The 18,905-nt window shown below is 39.2% G+C and overlaps 1 protein-coding gene across 3 annotated transcripts in view; it reads right to left on the bottom strand.

Annotated features, from left to right (window-relative positions):
* Window positions 1–4,615: 4,615 nt before the first annotated feature.
* Window positions 4,616–18,905, bottom strand: part of ZNF385B (zinc finger protein 385B) — a gene marked incomplete at both ends in the record, with an annotated part of 165,397 nt that continues 151,107 nt past the window's right edge. For all 3 annotated transcript variants that reach the window (XM_082284957.1, XM_082284956.1, XM_082284958.1), the window contains 4 exons: window positions 4,616–4,834; window positions 6,462–6,563; window positions 7,658–7,836; window positions 8,888–9,133. In XM_082284957.1, coding sequence (XP_082141083.1) covers window positions 4,616–4,834; window positions 6,462–6,563; window positions 7,658–7,836; window positions 8,888–9,133 — 746 coding nt within the window. The remainder of the gene's footprint in view (window positions 4,835–6,461; window positions 6,564–7,657; window positions 7,837–8,887; window positions 9,134–18,905) is intronic.

The raw sequence follows: 18,905 nt of genomic DNA, 5'->3' as shown, positions 1-18,905 counted from the left end.
CCCTGCACAGGTCAGTGCTGAGTGTGTTTGGTGTTACTGGCCCAAGGGACAGTGCTTGACTCGCTGTCACGGGCTGCCAGGGGCTGTCCAGAGCCTAGAGCTTGGTGGGCCAGGCTCTCCTACAGCTCATTGTAGCCACTCCCCCTGTCTTTATTGCCTACATTTGCCTGCCGGGATTCTGGGAGAGCTGGTGTGGGAAACGTCACCGAAGCCAGCCTCAGGGCATCTGACTCCCCTTGGCTGCGCAGACAGGCCCTCACAGCAGACAGGCTGCACTCAGGCCTTTTGGATGTGGTTTTGTCTTTTGTAAACCCACACTGGCCAATCCCAATCACCTACTTGCTTTCATGTGCCCAGATCCTCATTCTTGATGTTTTTGAAGACAGGCATAAAGTTGTCCTTTCCCCAGTCCCGGGAGACCTCCCTCAGCTGCAGCCTTTCAAAGGCAGCGGTCTTGGATTGGCCTCCTCCACTTCAGGTGCTCAGCAGGACCCGGCTCTTGGCATCCAGCACAGCTCTCTATCGATACAAGTAACTATGAATAGGACATGAAACCAAATACAAACATTTCTAAAACAGTGTTAGTGTAATAATAAAACATTGTAATATCTAGGAGTTCTAGACACTCACAAAAAATAGTTTTACCTAAAATGCTGGTCATTCCAATAAATACTTGAGGATGCTTCAGTTGTCACTTGAAACAAGAGCATTAAGCAAAAAAGTTAAAAAAATATACAAGCCACAGTAAGAAAATTACTGTGACCACTGTGACCAGATGATGACTGTGGAGATTTAATGTCCAACCAAGCATGAATAAATAGTGCAGTACCTCACTTATTCAAGGTGACATGTTCAAAAGATATACAGTGAGGCTCACTGGGTTATTGCCAGATCCATAAAGATAGTGGAACACTTCCTGCAGAGTTTAAAACCACCAGGCTCTTTTTTTTTCCCCCCAGGAAAAGGTGATAAAATCTTTTGCAAAACTTTCTGACCATAAAATTCATAGTTCAAGATCAGATTGTAAGGAAGTAAAATAAGGCAACTTATTTTTATTGAAAAAGTCTCTTTCGTAAAGGAACTGCCTTTTAGTTTATCAGTAGATGGGCCCAGTGTAACATTATCATCAGAGTCCAAGTGGTGATATTGACCGGGTGATGTCCATGCTAGATCCTGCCTTCTGCCACTATCTGACCAGAACCAGAAGGAAAGATTTTATTACATTTTGACCTGCAGAAATGACACACACACACTAGTGACTTGCAGTGGTTATAGAAGATCTATCACCATTATTTTTCTTTTAAAAAAAGCAGTCTATATAAATCTTCAATCTGTACAGACTAGTGGACCACATCTCTCTTTGACAACCCTTTGTGAAAATCTTTTGTGATACAGGGACCATGATCCAGTCACACGTACCAGCAGAAAGTTCCTGCTGATATGTCTGTATCTGGTCTGGATCCTTCTTTTTCTGCTACAGAAAGATGCCAGCGCCAGGTGATAATCCCTGACCAACACGGTGCCCTTTTAACTTTTGACTTCTCATACAGGAACAACTTGCAGCTCAGAGTGCCGTCAACAGATCTAGAATAATAGACATACTAGAGGATATGATCCCATTACTGTAACCTTATTACCTTAGTGGTTTAAACATAGATATCTTTATTCAAAAAGCTAACTGCATTGCTAATACTGTATTTCAGTACTTGTTCTCTGTTACAACAGATGCATGAATTTCATAGCCAGCTATGTAATGATGTAACACTTCAGGAGAAGGTATCCTAACATTACAAAAAAGCAGCTGCTTGCGTTTGTCTGAGTAGGATACAAATTTTCTTTCTCATGTAAAGCTCATTTAAAAAATGAGATATCCCAGCAGGCATAACGGGGGGTTTGCCATTTATCCTGTTATTATCATCTCAAATGCTTGGTCCTGCATGTTGTAGAGAAAACTTTGGTTTTCAAGCAGAGTTTCAATACACAAAATATAAGTCAACACAAGTTTTGAGTAAGAATTTGAACATGACTCTTCCTGTATTCACAGAGTCTTTTAGCTCCTTGTATTGCACAGATTAATTCCTTTCATTGATGAATGACGTAACACATTCCTTCACCCTTCGTGACCTGAATATTTCTCCATTTTAAGATGCTCTTTGAAATAATCAGCTGTCCAAGAAATCTACACATACTTAGCCAGTCCCCTCCTTTTCATATAGGAACATTTTCAATTGCAGAAATCTGTAATTGCTTGAAATTTCCCATCATCAGCAGTAGAATATAAAAAGCAAAAACAGTGATTTAATACATAGACAACTCTTGTTTCCTGAGGAACCAATTAAAATACAGAGTTCTGTAAACCTAGCTTATGTTGGACAGCAACAGGCTCCTGATGGAATGGACTCCTCTGCTAAGCAGTTAAATCTGACTCCCTGCAAAACCAGACACAAACAGATGCACATGGCAGGGTCTACCTGCAACCTTCTGATTCTCACAGTCCACAAGATTTATACAAAGGTAACTGTTCTCCCAGAGGATGATAAAAGCCTGGATTCCCTTACCCACCCCTTGGTAGGTGATTCTCCAGTGACTGATCCTCTCACAACACTGCTGACAGCTCCACAGAACAGTGGTAATTGGGCAGAATTACACTTGCAGAAAATGGTCTCTAACAATGTTGCTACTATGAGGTATATCTTGGTCTGTACAATGTCTACTGTAAAGTTTCTGAAGTTTTTTGTTCCTTGGCCTTTGTGAATTTGTAATAGCCCTTTTGTCTTTGTATTAACCCTAACAGGCTTACACTTAAGTCTTTTTACTCTTGTACTCCTTACTTTTCACTTTTTATTAACAAAGAACAGGCTTTTAAAGAATAGACTAAGCTTTTCAGCAGTAAAAAAAGATAATTTTAAGGCTTCCCCAAACACCTGCCTTCAAAAGTCTGCTGCTGAGTCAAGTAACTGCACACTTTGCCCATGCCTCAGAGGAAGTCCTGGCTCCCAAGTGACCTGCTTCCAGCCTCAGGTCTGCCCAGGCTGGTTTCAAGGTTAATCCTGAGTCTTCATTAGCAATGGTGTAAACCATGGTGTAGCACTTTGGTGGTACAGTAGAACACCCACATAATCACGCACCTGTCTCTACTGCGTCTTCCTCCAAAACTCCGCTGTAGTGAATATTTACAGTCTTGCTGCAAAAAAGCCCCAGTAAAGGCTGTTACAGGCTACAGTGGGGAAAAGACATTAAGACACAAGGGAAACAAACACAGGTTTGGTAATTATACTTTATTGCAACTCCAGTGCTTTGCTCCTGAAGACTCCTTTAGCTAAATTTGTTTCAGGCTTTTTTCCTCCTGTACCAATTAAAACACGATAAGCATGTATAATTTTCTTATTATTTTATTGAAAAGATACATTTAAAAAAATACACAGACATCTTACTATTATGGATTGCTGATAAAGATGCTCTAAAAGTTAATTCTTTTTTTTTTTCCTTTCTTCCACCTGTGGTCCCCATTATCACACAATGACTCCAGTCTGAACACTGCATATTGATTCACCTTTATAAAAGGGTTGGGGAGGTAAGAAGATAGGTGGGACATTACTGCAATATAGTCAGTAAACAGAGAATATGGTCAATTATAAATATTTTATGTTCTGTACATTATTGCATTAGGGAGCCACAATGTTATGCAGCATCATTACAAAGGAAACTAGTTAGAAATTAAGAAAACAGGATATTTACGTACAAACACATGGATCCATTGTCTTCTTGAACAATGCATGTGAGCTGTGGCAATGTGCAATTGAAAAGCTTTTTTTCTCTTTAAACATTGCTTAGCAACACCAGTGAAGAAACAACAAAAATAAGTTAAATGAAAGTAGCAAACAAGCAGTAATCTTAACTCTATGTTATATGGCTTTCTATTTTTGATTTCTCTAAATAAAGTATGACACAAAAGAAATAATTAAAAGCTTCAGCGTTGCATTGCTTTCAAACATTTGCACAGAAACTAAAAATATTAAAATCAGACGTGATACATCTGTAATACTGCACAAGATACACCAGTACTGGGGTCTAGGACAGCACACAATCCCTGTCGACAAGAGCACACGAAAAAATGGACGCAATTCTTTTTTGAGATGTTATCTGCTATCAAGCATTTGATTCTTCTACCTTTTCCTTTTTTCCACATTAGATTATACCCCGTTGCTTTTCAGAGAAGTATTTACATAGGTGTGAGTGAGGAAGACCCTAGTTTTCAAGTCTGTCAGGAAAATATTTTATGTTCCTTGATTCCAAGGTGCATCATACAAATTGAAAAAAAAAAAAAGAAAAGAAAGAAAATGAATAGATGCATGACTCTTAAATGGTATAAATTTTATGAGCAATTTAATTTTTAAGCAAATCACACTATTTTGATTAAAAAAATAGAGACAGAGAAAGAGTTGTGTAGACTCCGAAACGCAATGCCATCAATGATGGATTTTATGATGTGGTTGGATGAGGTGTCACGCTGGATGGCACTGCAAAAGAGAAACATTTAAAAAATCTCAACCCCTTTCCTGCTTTCTCTTACCCTTTGTACTGGCCATAGTTATCTCTTTTTTACATCAATAAATTAGTATGGTGCAAAGAGTATGGAGGCAGGTGTTGCCCGGATGGGCCCGTGGGCTGGCCTGAGGAGAGCTGGTGGAATTGCTGGTGCCTGGAACAGGGATGCCGAGGGCCGGGGAGGGAGGGACAGAGCTGACGATACAGCTGCAGCTGCAGCAAGAGGAGATGAGAGGAAAGCAGGTGCCAGTGGCTTAATCATGTCCTTCTGGAATGCAAGTTTTGCCTGGAATAAAACACACACACACAAAAGCAATGTAAATACAGTTTTCCCAACACCCACTTTTACACAAGCGAAGAAGTGAACCCTGACACAGGGAACATTGCGGCTTCTCACAGAAACCTCATGTCAGCTCCTTAGGAACATTACTTGCACTGTCCTCTTACTCCCAGGACAATTAAAGCAACCAAATCCTGTATTTAAAGATAAATAAATCTCTTGAGTCTAAAGACCATCACACTGATGTTTAGAAAGAAGCATAATTTCCAAGTGAGTAACTTTATATAAATTATAACTGTGCATGAAATATTAAAAATACCCCCATGATTAAGACTTCAATATCAAAAGTCAAATTTTCCACTTGCAAAAATGAATTGTAGAACAGCGGAGTGGACAAGATGGGAAGGTGGTATTAGTCAAGTCAGCTTTGCACCTTCCAATGCAGACCTGCTCTTTTCAAAGCAGAAATATTATTTAAGATTGATACCAGAAAGAATTTTTTCTGAAATATATATTATTCAGTTTACAATCTACAATCGTTGCTGGTGCTTGTGGTGAAAGAGCTAATCAGAAATAGATACACTCTTATCTACATCCCTCACTGAAAATGGTTTGCACTACAATCATACATTAATGGAAACAAAGATACTCATGTTCTTTATAATTGGTGGTCTTGCCTTTGCAATAGATTATAAAATGATGTATTATACAAGTGAAGAAGATTAGCATGTGCAGAACGTATCGAGTGGGGACATTTAGAGGAAGCCTGCAGCATTTTCATTTGCCTCTATACAATTACAAAGACGTATCAATATTTTGGCATTTACAGGCTTTTCATTTGCTTTCTCTTGCACACACACATTTGCATCTGTCTCTTTTCAACCTGTAAACTGTTTTTGTGCCATAGGTGGCAAGCACTTTTCTCTAATGAATAAAATACTGGCTGTGTCAGGAGCAAATAAATATACAAACTGTGCTGTGCTAAAGCCAGCCTGAACTCCGGCTGCAGCTGACTGGCAGAACCAGTCCGGGGGATTCCTGGAAATGCAGGTGGGTGTAAAGGGATTGGCTAGCAGCACAGAGACAGGAGTGGTGTTTGACAGCCAGTGACAGACACGGCCTGAACGTACAGGCAGTCAGTTCTCCTAAAGACCTGATAGTTCTTTTGCACCAACTAACATCCACGCACCGTTCTGTTTTGCTGTATGCAGAGAATGAGCACTGGTATTTTTATATCTTAACATTCTATATCCTTTTCCCTGACTGCATCCACCATAACTTAGAGTTATCTCAGATGTGCAAAAAGACAGAGTATATCCATTGCTGCCTTCAAGGAGAAGAGCCCTTGCCCAGCAGAGCCAATACCTTTCCACAGGGCACATGGTTCATTCCCCATTCCACTGATTATTCCCTTCTTTCTAGTAGTAAATAACACTTGCAGTGCTGTCTGCATGCCTTGGACTGGGCAGACAGAATACATAGCTATCTTCAAATCTGATTGCTGTGCAGACTCAGACTGCAGGGGAAGAGAGGCTGCAGAAGCATCAGGTCTGTCATGTTCCTGTCTCTGTGCAGTGGGAGTCCCCAAGGTCACAAATTCACCCAGACAGTGATGAGAAATAAAAATACTTACTGCTAAAATACTTGGGTTGCGCTGCAGTTTGTTGTAAGGACTATATTTAGGTTTCATAGGCTTTCCTGCAACTCTGTCCTTATGCCTTCGGCTGGAAATGTGCTGAAATAAATATCCTCACATTTAATTAGCTGTTTAAACATTTCTCGGTTTTGAGTTTGAAACTGATTTATCAGCAGGATATGCCTAAGCCCCTGCTTCTAAGATAAAGTAGGTTCTTTAGAGAGAGCAAAGATGAATTTTGCTAAATTAAACATAACAATTTGGAGTATATCAAATAGAGAATCAGAAACTAATCAAATACAGAATATTTTGTGCTTCAAGACAGGCTCTGCAAATTATTGATATTTTGGTTAGTATTTCCTTTTCCACTTGAGGAGCTTTCAACCAGGCAGAGCTGTAATCACTAGGTCATAGGGATATTCAGAAGTAAGAGGTAAATTTCCATCTTGCTGATACTGTTCAGTTGTATAAATAATTCAATATTAGCTGAAGGAAGAACCACTACCCAGGGATATATCTACACATGCAATTTAATATTATCTTAGAGCTAACTGAAATAACAGGGAATGGGAGGACACAACCACACAGCACAGCACCATCCAGTCAGAGATCCAGGTATCAGAATCACTGTATTTGTATGGGCACAGCTCTGAACTCAGGGCTAATTGGCTCAGACAGACAACAGTTCCACAGTCACACAACAGCTACACTGTTAATGATAATGTTGTTCTACATAATTCAGACATAGCTACAGTATTACCCTACTGGTGATTGTCTCAAAACAATAGATTTGAGTCATGTTTGCCTTCTCACATAGCATTAAACATTATTCCAGGAGACTGAAACAGCACTGAAAGATGAATTCAGGGAACCTCAGTCCAGAATTTCTTATAGTTGGGAGAACAAGGTTCAAATCTCTATCTTGAACCACAGAAGACCTGTAAATGAGATCTTCTATGTCATTCATTGATTCTGACACTTCTGCTTTACAACTCTCACGCCCATTTTTCTCAACTGAAACAATGAGGTGAACTTGACCTATGATAACATATTTAGAAATAGTTGTGGGATGACAGATAAGAAATACTGAGTTCATTTAGAATTCACCAACACATCTTCACACAGTCCTACACTGCACCTACAACATTGTAATGCAACTTAAACCAACAGAGCTCGAGATACATGCATGTTACCTGTTTAAGCTGAATTTCTGAATTAACATGGACATCACAGATTTCACAATGGAACGTCTTGTTTTGCAGCCCTGAGCCTTTACTGCCATTCTGCACCTTCACTCGGGATCCAGGCCTAGGGTAAGACTTGATGGGACCAGCACCATTCCGAGCTTCGACCATGGTCTTGTGCTTGGAGCCTAACGGGCAAGGAAATGCAGGTGAGTTCATGATCAGCAGCACAAAAGCAAGTCCCTCAGCCTTGGGACTTTGTAACACATTTATCTTCAAGACAGAATGGTTAAAGTCACCACAGACTGGAACTAATGATCACTCTTGTTTTGGTCAGTGTAGTTCCCATGTCCTCAATCTAAAGGCAAGCCAGAAGGCTTTGTGCAAAAAAGGGAACAGCAGGCATGCTGGACCTCACTGTTTGGGGGCAGTGTGTGACTGTGTGGCCAAAGTGTTTGCTGATTATTCTTCTGCCAAATTCCTTAGAGCCAGTGAATAGCAGACAAGGGTATTAGCCAAGACTGGGACAGGAACCACAGCACTACCTCAAAACCTGCCTGGGAACAGTAATACCTCAATAAATATCCTCTGATTCAGAAGAAATGGCTGCTTTGCCCATTTCAAGAACGGATTACAGCTGTAAAACCAGCTTCAATGGCTTGTTAACAAGCTTTACAGCACCAGCACATCATACACAGACAGAGCACACTAGGCATTGCTGCTTGTGACCCAAAAAAAGACGCATATCTAATCTTCAATAATCAGAAAATTCTAGGACATCTAGGAAACTTAATGAGCCCACCCAAAAATTATCAAAAATATCAAATAACAAAAATTATTCTAAGTTTTACCAGCAAAATAACAGATACCAATGATGAGACAAAATATGAAAGAGAGAGAACATTGCCATTTTAGAAACCTTAAGTGTTACGGAAACCACTAATCATACTGTGATCCTCAGTGCGAAGGTATGAAGGGATCTGATTAGTTAACATGAACTGTAGCGATTTTGTCAGCTAAAAATTTAGAGAGTACATGAAGGACAGTTAAAAAAAAAAATTAGTGCTTTAATAGAATATCAAACACCACATAGGAAACTGCCATTAACAGGACCGGTTTTGTAACTTGGTATTTTAAGTTTTAACTAGAAGACGCTTCAGTGAAGTGTGGCTACCACCTTAATACATTGAATTTTAAAAATATTAACATACAACTGACTTGTACCATATGGATACTCACCTGTATTGTGGGCTTCTAGCTGTGAAAGGGAATTCACAGCCACTTTGCATAATGAACAGTAAAGTAGTTTTTTGGCTTTTTCCTCTTCTGACTCAGTAACTGTGCTAGCAGCTCCATTCGTGCTCTTGGAGGATGAGGCAGGTGCTGCAGGTGCTACTGCTGCCACTCCAGGTTTGGGAAGAAAAGGATCCACTTCTGTATTGGGCTGCTGACTTGCACTGTTGGGTTTTGCTTTCCCTTTATCTTCTAAAAGAAACAAAATACATATGTTGTTTTATGCCACACACACAAAAATCGTACAGTAATAGTCCGGTGGGTTCAGTGAACGTAACACCACAGGAGGATAATTCATCTCATTTTATAAATGAGAGCAGCATCCTTGAAATTTTGTTAAAGTCCTACCATGAAATGTGTGTAATTTGACAAAAGGAGTGATTTTCCTGTTTTTAAGGTTACCAGTGAATATCAACAAGTTCAACAAATTCATGCCAACTGTTGTTGCTGTCGTGCTGCAGGCATTGGTAGTTGGAAGGAGCCCAAGCAATCCCAAGGGAAGCCAGGGTTAAGGACTGTGGACAGCACTCAGAAATACGCAGGCCTTTGCCCTGGGGATTAAAAAATATTTCTCAAAAGCAATACATTTGCCTTTGGAAGGGTTCAAGTTTCTCAAAGTCACTGGGAGGACACTGAAAGGCTCCAGCGCCATCTTGACATACATCCCTCATTTCAGTTCCAGGAGTTATGGTAGCTACACACATAAACACAGTAGCTAATATTTTTAGGTTTTTCCAAGAACAATTCCCCATATATTTCAGATGTCTTCTGTGTACTTTCAATGCAATGCATTCCTTTATCACTTCACTAGATGAGTCAATCATCTGTGCTCCTACGAGACCAGTAGGCAGGTATTACTTCACTTTGCAGATGGCGATCACAAAGCAAGAGATAAAATGTCCCAGCTGTGCCTACAAAGGAACTTCGTGCCAGAGCCAGTATTCAAATGCTCCCTGCTTGCATGCTGCCTTCAAGGGCTCGTTGCATTTGAAGCTGTTCAACTGCAGGCCTTGTGACCACAAGCCATATTAGCTGCCAGCAGGAAAACAAGCTCCATCCATAACAAATATGGGATGGGAGGGGGACAGTGCAGTGGTGCTGGTATGAGCAACCCCGTAAAAACAGACATGAGAAATGACTGAATAAGTGTCACTCTGAACAACTGGAATCAAATTTCATCATCTAAGAAAGTACATCATCTATGTAAGAGCAACCTCCCCATTTGAAACCCATGGCTTAGTTTGAAACAGAGTTGAACTGACTTAAAAAACTAGGCTCTATTTTAAGCATTTATTTTTTAAACATGGACCCTTGCACTTTGTGTTTACAGCTACCAGACTCTGTCTTAACATGCCTTTGTGTATCAGGCCAAGACTGTGCTACCAAGAACTCTGAAAACAGGACTGTACCCACTCAAACACTTTAAAGTGTGTATGAACTATGAATAGCCATCCTGAAACTAAACCCCACAGTTGTTGGCATATTTCCCAGAAGTGCATTGCAGTACACTGATTTTAGATTGTTATAAACCAGGAGAAAGAAAATTCTAATAAAAGAACTATTATTTTTTAAAATAACAATAAAAATACTTTGAAACTACACAATACGAACTGTAGTAAACATTGAAAACGGTCAAGTACAAAGACTACTGTTATGACCAAATTAATGTTAAAACCAGATTCTGAAGGTATTTTGATTAATAAAGTATGACAAAAGAAACTGATGTTAAATTGTACTTCATAGGCTATACAATTTTAAAGTCTCCATAGTCATAAGTCACATCTGTGAAAATCCAGAATACTTTATATGACTTATGAGTCTTCATAAAATACAGTTTAAATAAATAACATTTGCTAACATTCTAAATTAAAGATTTTTCAATATGGAAAATTTCTCAGAGGTGCTAACATCTACAAACGAAACACACTGAACAGCTGTCATTGCAAATTTACATTACCAAAAACCAGAATCATTGTTGTTGTTTTTGTTCTATGCAATACTATGCCAAACTGCAAAGGGCATAACACCAGGATATATGTGAAGCAGAGTGGAATAAAGGAAGGTTCCACAGTATTTTGCATTTCAGGCCTTATAGGAAAAATACACCTACAGAACTGCAAGCTGTATGTTAACATATACCAACTACAGTGCTAGTTTGGGTTTGGTCGTTTTTTTATGTTGTTCTCCATGTATTTTTTTATGTTGTTCCCCATGTTTGGTTTTTTTTTAATGTAAGCATAAAAATTTGGTGCTTTTGAAACACCTCCTGGAGATAGAAATTATCACCCCTGTGCAACAAGCACAGTGCTTACCCTCCAGCCCACAGCCCCTGCCTACACTGATCCCACTTGACCACAAGTGGGAGCAGACTTTGTTTTGCCATCAAGTGTCTGTGGAGTAAGATCCCAAGATAGGGAAGAAGATGATGGGCCACCAATTATCATAACACGTGATGGTTCTCCAACACTGAATTTAACAGAGGATTGAAAAATTACAGATTTAATTTCCCACTTCTCCTCACTTAGCTGGCCAACAGCTGATGTAGTATGTTGATTTTTATAATACTCCCTAGATTTACAGTGTTTTCACTGTTCATATTCCAACAATTCTGGAGTATACCACACATAACAAACTAACAAGGAAACTTCTACAAAACTAGAGAGAAGTTACCAGCATGCAGCTGGGCTCAATTGTGCCAGTATCGCAGCTTTTGGAAAGAACCTCAGTTCACATAATAATTCCATCATTTGGAAAGCTTCCTGACACAAATAAGCTCTTCATCGATGGAAATGTGTAAGGAGAGACATACGCCCCTCTATGAATTAATGTTTCCTTCCACCATTCTAAATGTTTAATGCAGAACATCTTCAGAGATCATAATTGTAAGGTTATTATACAGTTTAACTCCCACAGAAAGTACACGGAGCTAAGTGCATATTTGTCACTGCAGTGGGGCCAGAACTGGGTTTTCCTGGCTTCTAAAATCAGAAAATTGCACTTCTCCAAATGGGCTTTTGATAACAGCTTATTGTTTCAATCCACAGAATTCAAAACACCATTACTTACAGTTTTATGTTTGAGACAGAAATGCCAACTATTCAACTGTGCAAAGCACAGGAAATGCAAATTGCATGTATATACAAAGCACAAAGATGATTACTCTTTTATTTGTACTTATAGTACAGAGCTAACAAATAATATCTGCACACAGAAATAAAAAAATATAACTGTTAAATGGCTGCACGCATACCCATACTTCCAAACTATAATTACTTTATGAAATACATGTGATGCAGCTGTAGGATTACAGTCCTCTTGCTATTTCTGAAAGTATTATTGAGAATAGGCTCAGGGTTGTTGTGATCTCCATGTGGGTCGAGACCAATAGAGCCACAAAGAGCCCAAACAAGTGCAGGAGTGAGTCCATCCTGCCTGGACTGTGGACACACCAGCTGCTGCTGCACAGCTTAGCAGAGCACAGCTGGAAGCATGGCACCAGGGCAGTACCAGCCTACTCCCTGAAGGCAGTAGCTGTGATTCAACCTGCATCAGGGTCAGGTTGAAATGCTCACACCAAAACTCATGTGCAAGAAGTTAATTTAAAATCTAATTTGTACTGTTTTCCTATATCTGTGTTCCTTTTCCATGCAGAAAAGCTGTATTTCATCTGTCTTAAATTCCTGTCTTTAATTCCAGAAAAGTAAATTGATGATTCAGGTTCTTACTGAAGCCTGAATTTATTCTGAAGTAGAGCCCAGGGAAAATAACTAAAGCAAGCTAATTAAGTATTGCTTTGGGCTTGGTAATACCAATGCTTTTCTCACCCATTACATTGTTTTAATTCTGCTTTGAAGTTGTTTTCACATATTTCTGCTTGTTTGACTCATGCTTGTGTCAGCGCCATGTTAAAATTCAAGACTTACTTATCTGATCAGTACTGCCTCATTTTGACTACACGTACCAAAGTCAGGATGCTGCAGGGTAACACCTGGCAGGTTCAAACCTACAGGTTCTACTATCTCACTTCTGCAGCTGAAGTGACTCACTGACCTTTGCAGGTCATGCCACTCTCACTACAGTTGCTGTGGCATAGACAAGAGGTCCTAGCCATTAATGGCGCTTTTTTTTGAGGATGATGCTTTAGAAAGAAGTTTTAGTTTGGAATTCATGATGAACTCATACATGCTATTTTTAACAACAAAGAAAGGAACTTAATATTCAGATCCTTAATTCAGAATTTACATTCTTGATGAAAATATAAAAAATGTGAATTTAAAACTCATATATTGTTGGGGAGGATGAAAGTTTGGTAAGAAAGTTTCACAGGTATGTAGGGTTGGCAGAAAGGTCTGTGAATCTAGAAACTGGGGATGAGATAGAAATGAAAGCAAGTTTTGATGCAGAGTAAAAGATGTTTTGCTGAAACTGATCCCTGAGTAACTGAGAAGGCAAAGGTTGGAGATGAGTTGGAAGGAGATTTCTAGGAGTAGGACAAAGGTATGTGACTACAAACAAAGACATGTTTTTCACCAAGTAAATAAGTCTCAAGAAGAGCATAAGTAAATAGAAAACATGTCTTTACCAAAAAGAGAGATATGGCAGGCAAACAAGAAATGTTGATGTAGCAAGAAGAAGAAAGGTCTGAGAATTTTCCACTGTAAGCTTAAATTGTAACTTACTTACTCTTGTGATTGGATAATAATGACTGTAATATGGTGATGGTAGTAGTTATGATAGGCTATAGGCAAATGTAAAGGTATTGTGTATGGTGCTTATTGGTTGTTATGTGTTAAGATACTCTGCAAAGAAAAGTATCTAATGCTTTGTAACTTGAACAGAAAGGGGCTTCAGGTATGCCTACAGCTGTAGCTGACAGCTGTAGGGCTGGCTCTGCATACCCACTCCCTGAAACGCTGTAACTTTGCCTATGCAAGAAACAGCTTTCAAGAGAGCCTCCTGAAGTGCAGACATCCTTCGTGAACCTTTCTCCTATATATATAAATCTAGAAATCTAAAAAGTTGTTCAGTATCAAAAATGTTCATTGCTACCTGCACCCCACAACATGCCTATCTGCCCAGTTTTTATCACTGATGATACATAAAACAGCTTTACAATAAAGTTCTGTTCCACAACAGCTTGTTCAAATAGCAGTTAGAATTAAAATATCCAAGGTACAGATGATACGTGATACACTTGCAAGAACCCTTTCCAATACATATGCTAAAAGCTTTTAGATACGAAGTTCTGCTACAATGCTAATAACCTTTACAAAACTGTCACGTAAATTTTCTGCTGTGTGTAATAAATAAATTTGCTCTTGCTGTGACTAACAAAATAATGTTTCAATTACCGAAAATACATATTTTGTGTGTGCCTGCATGTGATAAAAAGTGTAACTTTGCACTTGCCTGCTTCTCTTCTCCACCAGAAACTGGGACTATTGCCCACAACCTGTGCTGAAGGCTGAGCACACAGACAGGGAAGGATCCTGGGACCGAGAACAGCTGCCCAGCACTGACTGTGATGGAGCTGGCTTCCCACTGGGAAGACACCACGCCATACTGACAACCACCCACTGCCCAGCTTCAGCTTCACACCTTCCCTTGTGCCAGGTCCTTCACTGCATCCCCTAGCTCCAGGCACTGAACAGCAGCCATACACAAAGTAGTCACAGAAAAAGGGCAGCACAGACACTGCAAAGTGGCCACTGCTGTTCTACAACCTTACACTGAAGCTCTTTTGAGAGATTCACTCATTTGCCATCCTAGATGTAGAAATCTGTTTTTGTATTTCTTTTACTGGATCACACAATAGTGGACACTGCCAAGTTAGAAGAGAGCATAATGAAAAAATTACTTTTGGCAGTAAAATGTTTATTATTCTCCATTGTAAAGGTAAGAAAATAGTAAAAACCTGTGCTTCTTTTCTTCTTGAAAAACATGAAGGAAAGAGCCACACAATTTCTGCGGAGATATACTTACAGCTTTTTACCGGCTAGGCTCGTAGTTCAATGCCTTAGAAAGCCTCGGGCAGCCTAGAGAGGTAGCACGGGCAATCCAGCATTTCAGTAGCTCTAAAAGCAGCAAATGTATTAGCTGCAAAGCTGCTATCACCGGCAGAAGCAAAGAGGGAGAAATACAGCCTTCGGTTTGCCTAATTCCTGCAATTAGAGCTTTCAAAAAGAAACAGACGACAAGAGATGTTCGCAGAAAGAGTTGCAAAGGCAAAGAGGGGGGGCCCCCCCTTTGGTCCTTTCTTTTATTCGGAGAAGGGGAAAGGGGAGGACTGGGGGTGGACCCGGGGTGAGCGGCCAATCAGACACTGCTAAAGAGTCTGAGTTACATTTGGTTTTGCCCGCGCTTGGAACAAAGGAGTTCAGAGCACATGGCAGAGGCACATGGCTTGTCTCGGGGAGTGGGAAGGGAAGCTCGGAACAGGCAGCAACAAATTTCCAATGCAATTTCCAGCTTAAACCAGCCACACTATTTTTTTGCTATATTAGAAAAACACTGTGTAACTCAGTCACTGCATGGTTATCAGGGCGATACAACTGGTGAGCACAACTGATGCACATTTAGGGGCAAAACCTTTGGTTCAATCAGCCTTGTTTATGGTCGTGCCTTACAATACCACATCACTACCGAAAGAACAACCATTTAAAGAAAGGACAGTTTGGTGATCCTGAACACTTTCAACTAACTTCTAACTATGTCACTTCCTATGGTAACTAAAATAAAAAGTGATTTCTGAAAGGAAACGTTCATATTTTATTTATTGGATACTGAAAGCGTGGTGCAAAGATTGGCTTATGATAGCCTTGAGTTCACATAAGTTGTGCTACAGGGAGCTGATATTAGTTTGAAGTGTTGATTTTGGAGACTAAGGGGGAGTTTGAAGGAAAGCAAACATATCTCCCATACTGGTAAAGCTGTACTGAGCGAAAGAGATTTTCAGGTTCTCCCTGTAATTTCAACAGCTCCAGATGTGCCTGTTAATATTGGGCTGCATTAAACAAACTTTGAAGCATGCAGTGATTGCAGAATGGGACAAGGAAATCAATGAGACTGTCAGAGTATTGTATTAAATGTGCTTTGCCCAAACAACTGTGTAGCAAAGGTAAAATCAGTTGCATTAATAATAGCAGTAGACAGTCCAAGAAATTTTGCTGAAAAGCTTATCAGTAAAGCTAAATTAGCATCAAAAAACACAAAATAAGAATTTGCCTGTTGAAAAATTAAAATTCTCAGTTTAAATTTGACATGTTAAATGCTTGCCACGTATGAAACAAATTTTAAAAGTGACAAATTTAATTACATTTTTTTCCCCCACACTTTATAAAATATACCCACGGATAATGCTGAAGATAGGTGAGTTACCTAAACAGTAACTCAATAGTTACCATTTGACCTCTCTGTTCTAAGCTTTCTGCACACTGAAGAAGTTGTTCCCCAGACCAAATGATCAGTTTAAGAGCAGAGATGACAGCTGCAGACAGACAGGTATGAAACCACAGAGAGACACAACAACCAGTCACTGACACAGGCACCATTGTGGCAGTCAAACTTCTCACAAGTGTTTTTCTGTTTTTCAGTCCATCACAATGAAACAGAAATTTTCAGAGGTGAGAATAAAAGAAGTTTTGCAGCTGATTGCAGGGAACTCTTCACAAATAGGCCCAGGCAAAGCAGGAAGCTGTTTGGAAGCTGGTTTCAATGGTTGTGTGTGGTAGGTGCAAGACAGCATTTGAAAGTGTATTACGAAAAACATACAAAGGTATGGAGAGCTTTGAAAGGGAAGGACATAAATGTGGAGAGAGAAAACTCAGTAGCTTGACCCGTAGCACAGAAATATTGTAACAAAATTTGCAGCATTTAAAACAAAAACATTAGAGAGATCACAGTCAAAGAGATAACAAGCCTGGCTAAATGTAATTAAGGGAGCTGTTAAGAAACCACAACAAAATAAAATCAAGGTGGGGAAAACTTATTTAGTCACACTACTTGTAGGACTGCCTAACCAAACCTTTGGATCTACCCCGGAACACAGGTCTGGGGATACAACGAGAACACCCACAAATAATTATACTGGAAACAATAGCTGCTGTATCTCTTTGGCCTGAAATAAGATTTGAAGGGAGGAGATGATTAGTGACTGAATTAACAGGATGACAAGAAGGGCCTCCTTCAGTGTATTAGCAGAAAAGTTACCGAATAGCTCCAGTAAGAAAAGCAAGTTTCAAAACAGTGCTCTCCACAGAAAGCGTTTTCTTCTGGTTCACAATGCTTTAGCGGAATAAAGCACACAAGCACACAATTCATTCTTCTTCTTACCAAGGAAAAGATGAACACTGTAAGTAATATATGCCATAAAGACAATAGCAGGACAGCAACTGGTCACAACCTTTACAGCATTTCTAAGTACTCTGCATCTCAGCATCACTCAAAAAAACCCAACAAAACAAACAACAAAGAGCATTAGATTATTTCTTCACACTCATTAAGACAGAGTTAGCAAACTTGGATAAGGTATTTCAAAATCCTTTTTATCTGCACATTTGCTGAATAATGAGACTCTAATGGCTGTCAGACAAAATACCTACTTTCTCACCAGTTGTGCAGTCTACTGAGAAATGAAGCTGAAAAACCCGTAGGGCTCTGTTCTAGAAAAATTCCACTGCAAACCTACATGCAAATCAGACAGCACAGTGCATCTATTAACTCTTTGGTTACTTTTAGTTTTTGTAAAATGTTTTTTCTTGTACTTCAGGCCTGTATGAAAAAGAGCTATGTTTTATATAATGAAAGAAATCTTACTTATTTCATTCTTAAAGAACAAATTTTGTCTCTATACAAAGATGAGAAACAAATGGAAGCTATAAATATAAAGCTTTTAATCTCAAACACAAATGTGCCCTGATATAAGCTGCAACATATTTTCTCAAGATACTGAAGCTACATCAGGAAATGTCTGGATGGCTGTGCAATATTAGGTGAACTCAGCAGCTAGACTGATTATTTGATTAACTGCATCACTACACTCCAACAGGCTGAGCCAAAGTATCTCTTTTCACTTCAGAAGTATTGCTTGCATGGCTATGGTACAGCAGTGATTTTGCCAATTTCTTAGATATTTTATTTCTGATTTGGAATACCAAAGGCTCTTACAAAGGAACCTGTGTTTTTTTCAGAGAACAAAAATACTTGTGACTGATTAAAGATGTAATGTTACAAAGGTTTGGTTTTGCAATTCTGTTTCGGTTTAATATTTATGAAAGTGGACTGATGAGAATTAGAAAATATTCAGAAATACACATAGTTCTGCAAGTATAAAACCTTGCCCCGCAAAATCTACTTCTGTACCTATTTATACACCTTCCTGAACTGAAAGTTCCTGCTGCTTCAATTACTGGGACGTCTGAGATGATCCTGCTGTATTGCCTATGATTTTTAATCAATTCCTTAGACATTTGGAGATGCTTAGGGAATTGGCTTAGATTGACTGGCTAGTGTCTATTTTACAAGACAAGATCAAGAAAAATCTGTATGCACTCACCAGGCAGGGGAAGAAAAAAAAATACACATTGCCACATACATATAAAGCATATAGTAAAATAACTGCAAAAATTGTTATGTATCAACAAAGGGCATTCACATTTCAAAAGCCTCTTATTTAATACTTCAACACAATGTAATTTCTCTGTGCAAAAGCTAGAGGAATAAGAAGGGTTGATTTTGTACTGTTAGCCAAAATGCAGCAGTGTATGTAGTATGTCTGGAGAAAACAAACCAACTTTGAACACTCACTTAAGGCCATTTGTGTTGTGTCTCCATGTCACCTGCTGGTCTTTAATGATATTTTACAGAAGGCATGTTGTATTAGAATTCTCTTTTCCTAATCTGAAAAGAGATTATTACAATTTCCAGCTTCCTCCTCCTCCTCCAGTTTTTAGACCTAATAGGGTGA

The sequence above is a fragment of the Coloeus monedula genome (genome assembly GCF_965178545.1).
Source record: "Coloeus monedula genome assembly, chromosome: 7".
NCBI lineage: Eukaryota > Metazoa > Chordata > Aves > Passeriformes > Corvidae > Coloeus > Coloeus monedula.
Note: the sequence above shows the minus strand (reverse complement) of the source record. Positions and strands in the feature narration are given on the sequence as shown.